At 38.5% G+C, this 14,511-nt stretch overlaps 1 protein-coding gene across 4 annotated transcripts in view; it reads left to right on the top strand.

The window, feature by feature from the left end:
• fam49al (family with sequence similarity 49 member A, like) overlaps positions 1 to 14,511 on the top strand; it is a 44,617-nt gene that overhangs the window by 14,172 nt on the left and 15,934 nt on the right. For 2 of the 4 annotated variants that reach the window (XM_030148131.1, XM_030148128.1), the window contains exons 2-3: positions 8,446 to 8,536; positions 13,854 to 13,933. In XM_030148131.1, the coding sequence (XP_030003991.1) occupies positions 13,864 to 13,933 (70 nt within the window). In that variant the 5' untranslated portion in view covers positions 8,446 to 8,536; positions 13,854 to 13,863. Of the gene's footprint in view, positions 1 to 8,445; positions 8,537 to 9,797; positions 10,046 to 13,853; positions 13,934 to 14,511 lie in introns of those variants that run through there. The other 2 variants (XM_030148127.1, XM_030148130.1) reach the window with 2 other exon arrangements.

The raw sequence follows: 14,511 nt of genomic DNA, 5'->3' as shown, positions 1-14,511 counted from the left end.
ATTTGAATACAATTCCACCCAGTCACTGCAGATCCAAGTCAGTTTGTTTGCCCATTTTTATTTTCTTCACAATAAAACTCACATTGACCTTAACCTATATACTCGAAAGTGTGTCAGCAGTCCATCAGGGACAAAGAACAACTGTCTGTACAAACTCTTTGCTAAGGGTCAGGGAAGGACATGGGAAGGGGGAGCAGTGCATGTTACAAAAACATGCACAGATACATATTTTAAGCCTCAAGCATAAGCATATAGAAAATCAAAAGGTTACTGTTCTTTTCGTAGCTGCTAATTGGCGTCTCACATCACAAATAAAAAATGAAAAGAGTTTATTGTACATCTCTCTATCCTCAAACCACCAGAGCACAGAGAGAAAACTGCTCTTTCAACTGAAAATCCAAGGCTAATGCTTTTCCAGCTTCGCTTTTTCCAAGGTTCAAAACACCCACGAGATCAACTATGGATTTCAAATAGAACTGTCAACATAAACATAAGGCCTTTATTAACGTGACTGTAGCAGGAAAGTGCATCTGTAATGAGTGATTTGTAAAAGTAACACAAATTTTAACAAGATTTTCAGAAAATCTTCAAAAGAAAATGTGAATTCATTTATGTTTGCTTGCCAGTTACACATGCATTTGAGCTGGAGCTGATACATATAAAAGGATTTTCTCCACAAAATCCTTTTTCTTCCAAAGGAAGCATTGGTCTGGTTCATGGAACCATCATGTAATCATGTATTAAACTCATGGATGGACTGTTTAAGGCTTTGTCAAACATTAGTCAATGCAGCTCTTCATTCATGGCACCGTTTCATTAACATTTTCTTTCTAATACGATATTTATTTTTGTTTCTTGCATTAAATTAATCAATCTCAGCTTCTTTATTGGTCTGTGCACAAATGATTATTCACTGCAGTGATTTACTTTTACCTTTTAATTGAAGCATCAACCTCTTCTTTAAAAAATATTCTGTTGTATTTTCCATGTTTCCACTTTTTTTCTTTATATGCAAATTGAAAATGTCTGAGAAAAGCAACTGAAATCAGCTAGTGTGTCTGTGCCACATTCATTAGGTTTCACCAACTTTAACCAAACTCCTGCTGTGGATCATGTAACCTGGATTCAAACTCTTTTTTACTTTGCGCAGTTTGTCAAACTCTTTGTCCACCATTTATTTCTACATCTCTTCATACATCATACCATATCATTTCCCACCAGACGTGCCATTTATTTTCTTTTTTCGTACATTAAATTTAGGATCACCGCAGTCTCCTTAACTGGTCCACATATATAATTTTCTGAGTCATATTTACCTTATACTAATGCACCAGGTACTTCCAAGTCTAAAAAATGTTTAGTTGTATTTCGTTTTTTAAAATTTTCTGCTGCTTTTAAATGCAAAATGAAAATGCACAAAAAAAAGTTCATTTTGGTTTCACAAATTCACTTCCACAATTTATCAAACCCTTTGTCCAACCATTGTTTCTTTAGGTCTTCATACACAGTGGCATTTTGTTACGGTTCCCACCTTATATGATATTTTTTAAACAGATATGACATATTACATTTCTAACATTTCTATTTTCACACATGCATTCACACATAATTACCTACTGAACCTGTTTCCGTTGCACTGATTTGCATTTACTTTTATCAATACAGAATTTTTTCCATCTCTCTCCAGCGTAAAAAAAAAATACATTTGTTATTATTTTCAGCATTTCCACTTGGATCTTTTTATATGCAAATTGAAAATACAAATAACACAGCTGGAAACAAACAACCTAGTGTGTCTGACATTAGAATTCTAAAACACTGAATGTGACAATGAAGCCTAAAAATTAAGTGCTCAATGCATACTCTGTATAAAGCTGCAGCGTAAATCCACACAAAACAGAGTCGTCAGTGCTAATTTTTTATCCAAGTCTCAGAAAATAAGCCATTAAATCCCTCCCTTGGTGCCCTGGTTCTTTATTATAGTTGAAAAATGATCACACTGAAGCACAAAGGAAATGATATAAGTAGAGTTTAACCATGCCATACCATCTCTCTGTCGTTTTTTTTTTTCTGTGCAGCTCACTCCATCCACCCCTTTTCTTTGTCAGCCTCGCAGCACAGAATTACAATGCTCATTTGCAATCGCTCTTTCATGAGGCACCATGCGCTGCTCTGGACTCAGACGATGCCTATGTGTGTATGTGTGTGTATAGTATGCATATGTGTGTGTGTGTAAGGGAAAAGGGGGAGGGGTGATGTTGGGGGAATCTTAACCTCCTCCATCCATTTCCATCTCGTACCCTTTTTCTTTGGCTGTCTGCTAGTCACTCCCACGCTCAGTCGCTCTCTCCTTCATTGTCCTTTCCCTCCTCACCTCAGTAAGGGACGGCAGCATCCATAAATGTGTGTGTACGTGGGCCTCAGGCAAATTGGCTGTAGCATTCCATCGGCGGTCAATCTTTAGCAATGCGCTAGCTGGGTCTGACACTGCCACCTCCCATTTACTGCTGTAACTGGCTCTTTGTCAATGCACATCTCCTCTGCTCTCCTCCATCTTTAAGGAGAATAAGCAAAAAAAAAAAAAAAAAAAAAAACAACAACAAAGAAAGGGACAGAGGGAGGATGTAAAAGACATACAAACAAAGGAAAAGGTCAGGAGTATGTGCAGGGAGAAAATGAGCAATTCAACAGCTGTATAAAAAGGACTGAACACAGATAAAGGACTGAGTAAGAATAATATCAAGGTTTTTTTTTTAATACTTAGGGAGCTAACACAAGTGGAGAACCTCTACAAAATGGACAGATGTTCTCTCACTGTGACTTTGTGATCTCGTCTCTTCTTCTTCCTCCCTCGGGACTCTCTCGCCAGCTCTGAGTGAAACACAAATCATCTCTAAAAAGGCAACTACATGAAAAGACAAACCCACCAGCTGGCTAGACTTCTCTTACAGTGTCTGCTCTCTGGAGACCGCAAAGTAGTCTGATATTTGATTAGCATGACACTGATTTATGACGAAGCTTGCTAAGTTGCAGAGCTAATGTCAAAGTCTTCATGGGCACTGATTGATAAGTTTAGACTTTATAATAATGTAATGAAGTATTTCATACATTAACATTGCATATAGTATATGGTAAAGAAGGATGTGTTGCCTACATAAGCAGGCTGAGTAGTGGAAGAAGTATTACTAGTGTACTGTATTCTACTAAGTTCTACACTCAAAAGTAAAAGTCTCAAAGTCAAAGTTGTCATTTCTCAATACAATGGAACCTCTCAATGTTTTTCTATTACATACATTTTTTGATCCATTTTACTTCTGCATTAATGTGCATATTACATTTTACTGTTGCATACATTAACGTTGAGCTCCTTTGAATTTCTTTTTGAACTGTTGTGTAGTTTAATTTACAGACGTGCCTCACCTTTTATAAGATCATCTTGACTGTAGCGTTGCTGTATCTCTACAAAGTCGACTTTTAATATGCTCAAAGTAATAGTAGTGTTTTCAGCTTTGAGAAGATGGATTTACCAGCAAATCCTGGACATTTTTAAAGAACAACTTGCAGATTTCTGGGTTTATGGAGACACATCAATATCTACAAAGATTTTAAGGAATTCAAAAATTCTGAGGAAAAATGTTTAAGCAATGGTCTAACGAGACTAAATCAGACATAGGAGTTTTCTGGGGACATTGAGGGATGTCTGTTTTGTTTTGCCCTGTTTCTATATACAAGGGTTATTATTAGAGCTCCCAATCTAAGAAGGTCTTAAAATAGTCTTCACTTGTCTAATAATGCCTGTCAAAGTCTTCTACTGTTTTTGAGAGACACACGCACGTCCTATTGTTTATATGCAAACAAACTAGGTAATTTAAGGGTTGGAGGATGTTTTTTGACCACACAAACATATCTATCCAAGGTGTATCCTGCTTTCATCTGTTGGATAGTCTCTAACACCCCTAACACACTTAATTTTCATCAAACTGTGACCTCAGGCAGTAACAGTAGATTTTAGATGAAACACATGTAGTTATGTCATGTTTCCCCTCACAAGGTTCTCGTCACAACAGGTTTGGAGAACATGCTGATTCATTAGATACATACAAGTTAAACACCCTATAGACCATGATTGGATGCACTGATGCATGAAGAATAATGGAAAAATATTTAAGGGCTGACAACAGCTGCAAAAAAAAGTAGTGGAGTAGTGGAGTTTGCACCTGCTTTTTTTTATCTGTTTTTTAATGTGTTTGGTTTTTGTTTTTATCTGCTGTGTGTAAAGTGTCCTTGAGTTCCATGAAAAGCACTATACAAATAAAATGCATTATTATTGTTATTATTATTATTATTATTATTATTATTATTAAAAAGTGGCACACAATATAGTGGTGTAGTTAGCATAAAATGGAAAAACTGAAGGAAAGTACAACTACGACTATAAACTGCTGCCCATAAAGTTGGAATAAAATATTTTTTGTTTACTGATGTGTATAAATAGGTCTAAAAAGAGGAATGTGTCTGAAAACAAAATATTTCCAACTTAAAACAACACTATTAAATTAAAACAATTTTTGTGCTCTAGCTTTTCCATTAAACATGTGAGTTTCTGGATTTTGGGAGTGTTTTGTTAAGCTAATTTCTCAGGTGCCTACATCTATGATAACACCCTGTACACTTATTTATATGTAGAGGACTGTGGTCATTATTCTTGAGCATCAGAGTAATTCAGTTCTTCTCTTTTGCTCATTAGCTTCCATAACAACTAAACACTGTAACATGTGAATCTTACAAATTGAACCTTTAAAGTCAAAAACTCAATGGGCTGAAAATGACTGAGATGAACTAAAAACATCTTCAGTGAGAATACAGTGCATCTTATTTCTATGTTGTGGGAAGCAAACAGGTGTCATACTGCTCAAAAGGCAAAATAGTGCACTCAGCTAATTAGCAGAAGTGAAAACAGTAATCCATCAGAGTGTGGAGTCAGGGCTCAGAAGGTTGAATAAAATTGGATGTGCGCTCTCACTCTGATCTGACAAAACCATTAATAGTTATGACAACCGTTGCAAAGTGCTGCTGTTTAATTAATGATACGCTGCACCTCAAACAACCTCCTCTCTGTGGTTTGAGGCTTTCAAATGTACATGACTTTCGGGATGCATAGTGAAGATTAAAAAGTATTAATTCCAATGCTAATGCTAGTTTAATCAGGTTTAAAGCTAAGTGAGCAAAGACATTTACTCAATAGGCATACTTCACCTCAAAAATCTGGTTTAGTTCAAGTTTTCACCTCTTGACCTCATCTTCGTCCGGTGCAGAGGCTGACCTTTGCCCTTTCGCAAAGAGGTGAGATCAATGAGTGGAATCAGTAAAGGCTTCCTCATGTAAATCCAGAAGTGGACGGTGTTTACAGCCTCCACAATGGAAAGGCAATACTTTTCCTTTCCACACACTAAAGAGATTAGAAAGAGTAGAGTCAATCCATCCATCCTCCCCACCTGATTGATAACACTGCACATTACCAGGCTGTGTTGCCATGAGAATAAGAGGCTGAGTTTCCCTGGCAACTATTCTTCAAAGGTCCCCCGCCTCTCTCCTGTCTGCACTTTCTCGTGATGAGATGATGCAAGGCCAGCGGTGGCAGTGTTAATACTTACACCAGTAACACTTTTCTGGAAAAATTCTCATTGAAAAAGATAAGCTTAATAAGCTTAGTCCATTATCATCAAGTGAAAAAGAGGAGGAAATACCATCTAGATTCAACAATTCAACTGAAACTCACCAGAAAAAAAACAATACTGGTTAATTAGTAAATTTTTAATGATCAAAGTTTTCATACATAGTGCCTGGTTATCAGATAAGCGCATGTAAAATCTCTGTATGGTCAGGGTGGATATGGTCTAATAACAATTTTTTGAAATGAAACACATATGACTAGTGATTGTGTCCCATTTCTAACCAAAAGGAAATGTTTTTAAAGCCACATCCATTTCTTTGTTATTGTCATCATGATCCAAACCCTCATCCTGTAGCAGTTTTATTCCAAGGATATTCGGACTAGAAACACAACATTCCAATATATAGGTGTAAACACACCATGATGTTGGGGGTCTTTGACGGGACACCAGAGTCCAATTGGTTTGAATGGAGTTCTATGGGAGACGTGGCTCAGTTCCATGAATAAACAAATAAATTGTCATGAAACCAATTCAGACAAGCTCTGGAATGATTTTTAACATCTTATCCATAGATTAACTAACTAACCACAGCACATGATAAAATCTAACATTAACTAGAAGCACTCGGAGAGTGCAGACCTCCGCCAAGGCTGATCAGTGGCCCCCCCTGTGGGCCCCCCCACCCCCGATCACCACCAAAATGTAATCATTTCTTCCTTATCCCATTTCCAACAAACCCAGAAAATTTCATCCAAATCTGTCCATAACTTTTTGAGTTATGTTGCACACTAACGATCAGTGGCCCCCCCCGTGGGCCCCCCACCCCCGATCACCACCAAAATTTAATCATTTCTTCCTTATCCCATTTCCAACAAACCCTGAAAATTTCATCCAAATCTGTCCATAACTTTTTGAGTTATGTTGCACACTAATGGACAGACAAACAAACAAACAGACAAACAAACAAACAAACCCTGGCAAAAACATAACCTCCTTGGCGGAGGTAATAAAATGTGAGACGTGACACTTTGATGTGTTGTGACAAATAAGACTCATTTATGGCACCTCTGCTGTCTGTCATGTAGCCAAACCATGGACCAAACATGCATACATTTTATATCACTTTTCTTTCAAAATAACCAAACTCACCAAACATGCCACTAATCTGTCCAATCACAGAAAAGACATCTGCTTTGTTGTTCCATAAGATTAATTGTCATAAATACTAGTAGAACATTTGGTGACATCAGAGATCTGAAACCTTTGGCTCACAGTGATACATGTAATCAGAACTTAACCCTATAACGCCAAACGTATCATATCTGAAACATGAGTTTTGAAGCCTTCTATATGGTCAGTGTGATTTTTTTTCTTGAAAAACCGTATGTATACAATTAGATACATGCATTACATGGATAATCCAACAGGGGGGAGGAATTCGTTCCCCAGAGGTCTTTCCAGTGACACTACAAGATAATCATTAATGAGGAAGGAGGCAGAACTTTGACAATTTTGAAAAGGAATTACCAATTTGTTTGACATGCTTGTGTTATATAATGTTTTTGTTTGTTCAAAAATAATAATATTTGAGGATTGAGACCTCATGTATCAAATATGATACAAAATTTAAACTCATACATGGAAATCGATATTTGAAAAAAAAAATGTTTTGGTTGTTCAGGACCAATAAAGGCTCCAGTTTCAAAGAACTGGAATTTTCATCAATGATGTCAGGGTTCAGACTTTACAGGGTTAAGCTAATTAGCTACAAGCTAGCCACTACATTGTCATCAAAAGTGAAATACTGTAGGCCTAAGTGGAATGGAACAATTTCATGTCCTTCCAAGGTGCATGGAGAAGGAAAAAATGGCAAAGAACTCCAGCAGCACTTATCATATAAAACAACTTCATTAAAGCTACACCAGTGTATTTCAGCTTGTTGCCTTCATCAGGGTCATCAGAAGATGCATCATCAGTACATTGTGTATAAGATAAGAAGCATGAAAAAAATCCAAAAAGGTAAAAAGTGGGCAAGGAAACAACCAATCCTATGTATGTACATATTAGTTCACCAATGAGATATCTGCAAAAAAAGGGTCGGGCTTATGAATAGGCCAATCATTGTCCCAGTATAGCAGAGAGGCAAGAGGACAATCCCATTAGAGACATGACTGGGATTAGAGTCATCTCATATTTAGTCAAAATATGTTTACTTATTCCACAATCTTATTCTTACCCCAACCAAGATGTATTTGTGCCTAAATTCAGCCAAATCTTACATGTATATGTGACATTTTTCACTTGTAGTGGTACAACTTATCATCCTATACCAATGAATCTAAAGCATCTATAATAAGTGTCTTTCTTGGAGGCAGTGGAAATAGACTTACTGAGGGTTTGAGGATTAGTGCTTAAAGTGTCTACATATTGAATTAGTGTTACACAAAAAATATTCAGTGTAATCCCTTGCACTGGATTTAATGCAAAGGAATCAGGATTTCATTTGTATTGTTAGAACATCTGCCAGGTTGTAGTTTGACAAATGAACTAAAGACGAAGATCATTTTTAGATGAGACACCTGTAGTCAAGGTCTTTGCATTGTTGACTTTGTTCAACTATGTCTTTCTTTGCTCCTGTGCCATATTTATTTCCTGTATCTAGAATCAGCATCTCAACATTTTTGCTTTTCCAAACACTGTACTCTGTATGCTGTTGAAGTGACATTAACCTCGTTTTCTGTCTGTCCATCTGTCTGTGTGTCCATGTCAGGTGGTGGGTGCTGATGCTGTAACCACTGTGTGGAGCTGACAAGCCCTGGTTGATGCAGTGAAGTGTTCCAGAGGGATAAACACAAGCGAAGGTAGGAATAGAAAATGAGGAGTGGAAAATATAGCCGAAAACACTGAAAAAAAAAAAAAATGGAACAACAGCTGAGGAATAAGGACACAGTCAGGAACACCATATGGGTGCGTTGGAGACTGATGGACAATTTATGGAACAGGAAGGGAAACGGTGATGGGCAGAGCTGAAGGAGTGGAGTAGCAGCATCCGCTGTATACAGTACAGCTGCTCAATGGGTTCGATTCACAGCCCACTGAATACCCAGTGAGCCAGAGTATGACAGAAAAGAGATCATTGTGGGTAGAGAAAAGTAGTTCAGATGGTATTATCTGTCAGTTAATAGAGGTTAGAGTTAGAAAAGAGGACCAATAGTGCTTCTGTGGTGGACTAAATCCACACTGATGAAGCTCCTGGGCAGTAACAGGAGGAATCTTTCAGTATGAGCTGAAAGGAAGCCGGGAGGCTTTGCTTTGCAGCTTGGCTTCCAGTCTGGACCAGGTTTGCTTTTCAGACACCATGTGGGAGCCCGGCAGCATGTTTTTTTGGGACTCAAGGACCCCTCGGTTTAGTTTCTCCTGCTAGACTACAGATGAGATCTGTGTGCCAGTTGCATAAGAGAGGCACTTTGCTCCACTTTCACACTGACAGACTGCAAACACTGTGTGTGATTGCATGAAAAAAGAAACTGCAACCAGTGGCGACCGATCACACTTCCTAATTCACAAAATGCTACAGCTTAGTCTTCGAACATTGCCCGTCATGCATCCAGTGATTTTAATGTAACGTATGACATGGATGCCAATCAAAACATTTAGAAGGAAACTTGTGTTTCCACAGTCCAATCGTGATTTCCATACTGGCACTTAGAGGTTTTGCACCTAAGGGCCACCAGTGAGACTGAATGGCACCATGACAGAAATATGTTGTGACATGACAAGGCCAGAGGAGTCAGGAGAGTGCTGCTGAGTGGTGAAATGGAGAAGTGATGCAGAGAGGAAAGCTGGAGGGGATATTTTTGAGGAACCCATTCTGACGTCAGAGACGAAAATGGAGAAAGGAGAGGTTTAGTTTTTAGTTTGTACATGAACTGAGCAGAGAACACAACCAGAGGAAAATAACATGTTAATAATATGAATGTACCTTATACAGTTCACACCAGAAGTGCCCAAATGACAAACAAACAAAAAAGAGCTGTACACAAATTAAGCACAAAAACTGCACAGCGAAAACCACAGGTCTTTAAATAGACTGTTGAAAAAGAGAAGTGTGAAGTGGCCAGAGATGCACACAAAGAGACAGAGGGAGAAAGAGCAAGACAAGTTTACAGCAGTTTCTAAGAGAAGCAGACAGTGGCAACCGGTGCCACCGTGGGACTGCTGTTATCAGCCGAGTCTGAGCTAACCAGGGATTAACTCACAGCAACGATTTCACAAAGCAGAACGGACTGAGACAGGAGAAGAGCAGGAGGGAAGAGAAAAACACAGAGCAGAAGATAAAGGAGGACCTGAAGCATTCATAGGAAACCAGGGTAAGAGGAGCGGTGTGAGAGGCTGCTGGTTTTGACGCCTGATGTTTTGGTTTTCAGGCTCGGTCAGCAGCTGAAATAATCAGATAATGATTGATTCAAGTCTCACAAATAGTAAAGACTGAGTGAGATCAGCGTTGTAAGCGACTGACCCAATGTGTGAACGAGCTGGATGCTTTTTTCCACATCTTCTGCTGAGACGAGCAGACGATATCACCAGGCCAACAGTATCCTGGCAACCATCAGCCGAGCGCTGTTCTCAGGACGGACCACATGCTGCTCCAGGCTTCGTCTATGTGTGTTAATACGTGTGTGTGTGTGTGTGTGTGTGTGTGTGTGTGTCCCGAATGTGGCTACCTTTAACACACACACACTCACCTATTGAAATGTCAGAAAGCTTTTGTTGCTTTCAATAAGTCTGTGATCTGAATCTCAGCTTGACTTCGCCTTTGCAATCACCTTGTCAGGCTAAAGATACCAATCTGTTATTCATATATTCATAGAATTATTGGAGCAGGTGGTCTAAAAGTCAGGAGGAGAGTGTGCTGAAGCTCATAGGTTACAGCAGTGACTCAGCATACAGATGTTTTTTCAGATTTTTTGCTCAACAGATTTTGTAGATAGGAGGCAGACATGCAGTACAGTAAATACAGATCTCATCTGAATGTGAAATTGCTACTTTAGAGAAAGTCAGCAAGCTGTCTCAGCAGCTGGGCAGTGTAAGGCTATCCCTTCTTCCTCCTTCCTCCGTGTCTGGACCTCAGTGCTGCATTGCAACACCCGTTCTTGCTGAGTAACAGTGAAAAGACCATGCATTCTTTTTTTTTTTTTTTTTTTTTTTTTTTTTTTGTGCAGGATGGTGGCATCTCGTAAACATGCTAATGCTGCCCATAAATCACTCTTGCAGGGAAAACTGATAGGCCTCTGCTGTGCTGTGTGCTAACATAGATCGCAGACGGTACGAAAGGAAGTGAAACTTTGCAGCTGCCTGCCTTTTTGTACCAAGAGTCTTCTATGATACATGAACAGCTGACAACCATTTTAGACTATCGGTTTGTGCCTCTATTTATAATTATTGTTAGCTTTTTTTTAATGCAATTCACCCTCAAGTTCACATGAGGCCCTTCAGCCCCTCCCTCTTAATATAAAGGATCTTAACCATGAAATAAACTTATCACATCATTGGGAAGTGCTTGCAGCACTTTAGGAACAACTGTAGCGAATGAAAATTAATATTCATTACTGCAACGTGCTATTTTGCTATTGCATGTGGACATATTTCAGTGAAAACAGAAATCTAAAAGCCCAAATTGCTCTGATTGGTCAACTCCACCTCTGCAGCAATGGCCATAACAACGGACTCATAGGACCTTTGCAGCGACCATAGTGTTCATTTATAATATACAGTAGTATATACCTCTGAGTGCAGATTTCATTAGTGGTTTCACATTGTTTTCCAGGAAACAAGCTCTAAAACACCATTAATAATATCTACATAAAGACTGGCCCAGATACTACCTCATATGTGAGTGGGACTTTAACAGTAACCAAAATAGCAGCGCTGAGCTTTAGCACAGATGATAAAAATGCAGTTTAAATGTACAAGAGAAGAATAGGATTTGGCTGTGCAGTAGGTGACAAAATTATTTCAGAAGATTAATTTTTATGCTTCTACAACATTAATAAATCAGTAAACATAACGTAGGAAAATAAAAGCATTGTCAACTAGACTCTCCACTTTGACCTACTGTGATTCCTTGCTAGTCGCTTGACAGTTCTTAATTGTAAAGATACTGAAAATACATGGATCTATGGCCATTATAGACATTTTTGCCCTCTAACCAAATGGATTAAAATTTCAAGAACTCTTACTTTACCTCACGTACGAGTGTCAACATAAAACCAAACAGCTACCATATGAGGTCAAGCTAACGCAAAAAATTTCCCATCACTATGACAGCCATTAAAACAATCACCTGCTTAAAATCATGTAAATACTTTGTCCGTTATTTTTCTAAATTTTCTTATCAAGTATTCTCCTTATTCTATTTATGAAAAAGAACTGTCCACTCGACTATTGTTTTAGAAAATATCTTTACCCATAATGATGCTCAAATGACTATAAATCTTGATATTTGCTCAGATAAAGAATTACTTTGCAGACTTTAAACAGTTGTCTGCCATAAAGTTGGACATCAATGATAAATTAAAGGGGTCGTATTTTTCTAAACCCACTTTTATTAGTCTTTGATACATTGATTTGTGTATTTGGACCCTAATAGTTCAAAAAGTTTGAATTTGAACCCTCCAGGTGCAGTAAAGCCATCTTTATATTCATTCCAGCAAAAATCGAGTGGATTTCCACAGCATGTTTCCATTCATGCTTAATTTGTTATGTCTATAACTAGTTACGTCACAATATTTGCGCATGTAAGGGCAAGACTTCCGACGAACATTTCTCAGAGTACGCCATAATTGTTTGTCCATACTGAAAATATGTCCAAACTTTGAGCTGATTACCTTAAATGTTCAGTTGTTGGTTGAACAGGACAGAGCAGCACAGTCAACAACCTGGAGGGGGTGGGGCATGAAGTGTCTCATTTGCATTTAAAGGGCCGGCACTCAAAACGACCTTTCTGGTGTCATTACTCAGAAATAGGGTAGAAGATGGACCTGTAGAGATTAATTAATGAAGAATTCAGACTCAAGCATAGCATTTACAGTTTATGTAGACCACAGGGAAATGTTTTAAAATGCATAATTCCATTAAAAGAAAAAAAAAAAAAAATCACTCCTTTAAGTTAAAAAGTCACTCGCTCAGGTTTTTTTTTTTTTGCCTTTTTTTCACCACAGCTCTCGTACATATGTCCATTTCCTGAATGTACCCATGTTGACCCAGATCTACTGGTTAAACACTGACTCATTCAACCTGTATGAGCTATATCTGATGCTTCTACTGTACGCTCATTACATAAATCAACAGTAGGCATTACATTCAGATGTGATAGCATCATTTTCTAATCTTTCTGCTTTCCCATCTACATGAATACACATTTCTATCTTATCTACATCTTTGTGACCTAAAATGCCAATTACGAGTGGATGAGATGCTCAAACGTAGGGGAAAATGTTTGATTCTTGGAATAGATAGAACGTAAATCTACAGCTAGAGTCACCTGTAGCTTAGGTGGAGAAGCGTTCTATTCCTACACATTCTCAAACAGCACACACGTTGTCTGTTTGACCTGTATGTGGTGTTGTCGTGCTCCAACATCGCACATGACGATAGGAGCTTCTTAACCTGTTGGTCCACACGTTTGACCTCCAGTTGCTCTGGTGTCTGCCCTTTGGATGTGAACTATAAAGAGCTTGTCATAAAGTATCTATAGACTCCTGTACATGAAAAGAATTAAGGGAGAGTAGCCCGTAAATAGCACACTTTTATTAGGTTACTATAGCAATGTAAATGGATTAAAACCACTGCTCCGCTTGAGTGACTCCCAGTGAGTGAGCTAAATGATTCACTACTGGATTTAGGGGCTCTGCTAATCAAATACAGCATAGACTGTGTATTGGATGCAAACTGTGATCAGCTGCATTTATGACTGGAATGTCTGACTTTGCTATGGACATATTGCTTAGACAGAAGGAAGGAGGAGGAAAGGGAATGGGCATAATTAGAGAAGTGCAGATGGGTAAGACAAATAAAACGCTCCCAACCTGCTGTGCTCTCCATGTGCATGTTGTGTATTCTAAGTCGGGTTGCCAGGTCCTGTGTACTGTATGCATTTTGTTGTTTCCTCCCGTCCAGGTCGCCAGCCATGGGGAACCTCATTAAGGTCCTTGGCAAGGATTTAGAGAACTGTCCACATTTTTTCCTGGACTTTGAAAGTAAGTGAGCGCTGGGGTATGTGCACGTGTCTGTGTGCTTGAAATGTGAGTGTACGTGTGTGTGGAGCAGAGGTGTTTGAGTGGGAGGTCAGGGGGAGGTGCAGTATATTTGGATGCGAGCTGGTGAGTTGTTGATGGTGTGATGGAGCGTCGCTCTGGGTGTGGTTTGTCATTATCAGACACGCTGTAGTCCCACTCTTAGTGACATTTCAGCCTGTCAGGGTATAAACATGGTGCTGGGGTGTATTTATTTTAGGAAATTACAGTGAGGAAAAAACATCAATATGAATCCAAACCAGTTGCATTTTCAGTAGAATGTTTATTTATGTAACATCTGAAACAGGAATAAGGCTGTGTGATATGAATATGTATCTATATACTGAATAATTGTAGAAATTTGTCTGATTTCTTCACATCATTTTGCCATAAATCATAGTTTTTACTGCAAAATTTACTGTCTTTTTGACAATGTTTTGCATTCGTCTACACAGCACAGATGCAATTAGTGTTTCAGTATATTTTGAATACACTGTAGCCCATATAGTTGGAATAATTTTGTTTTCAGACACATTCGTATT

The sequence above is a fragment of the Sphaeramia orbicularis genome, chromosome 11, assembly GCF_902148855.1.
Source record: "Sphaeramia orbicularis chromosome 11, fSphaOr1.1, whole genome shotgun sequence".
NCBI classification, from domain to species: Eukaryota; Metazoa; Chordata; class Actinopteri; order Kurtiformes; family Apogonidae; genus Sphaeramia; species Sphaeramia orbicularis.
This window is presented reverse-complemented; position numbering and strand designations above follow the sequence as displayed.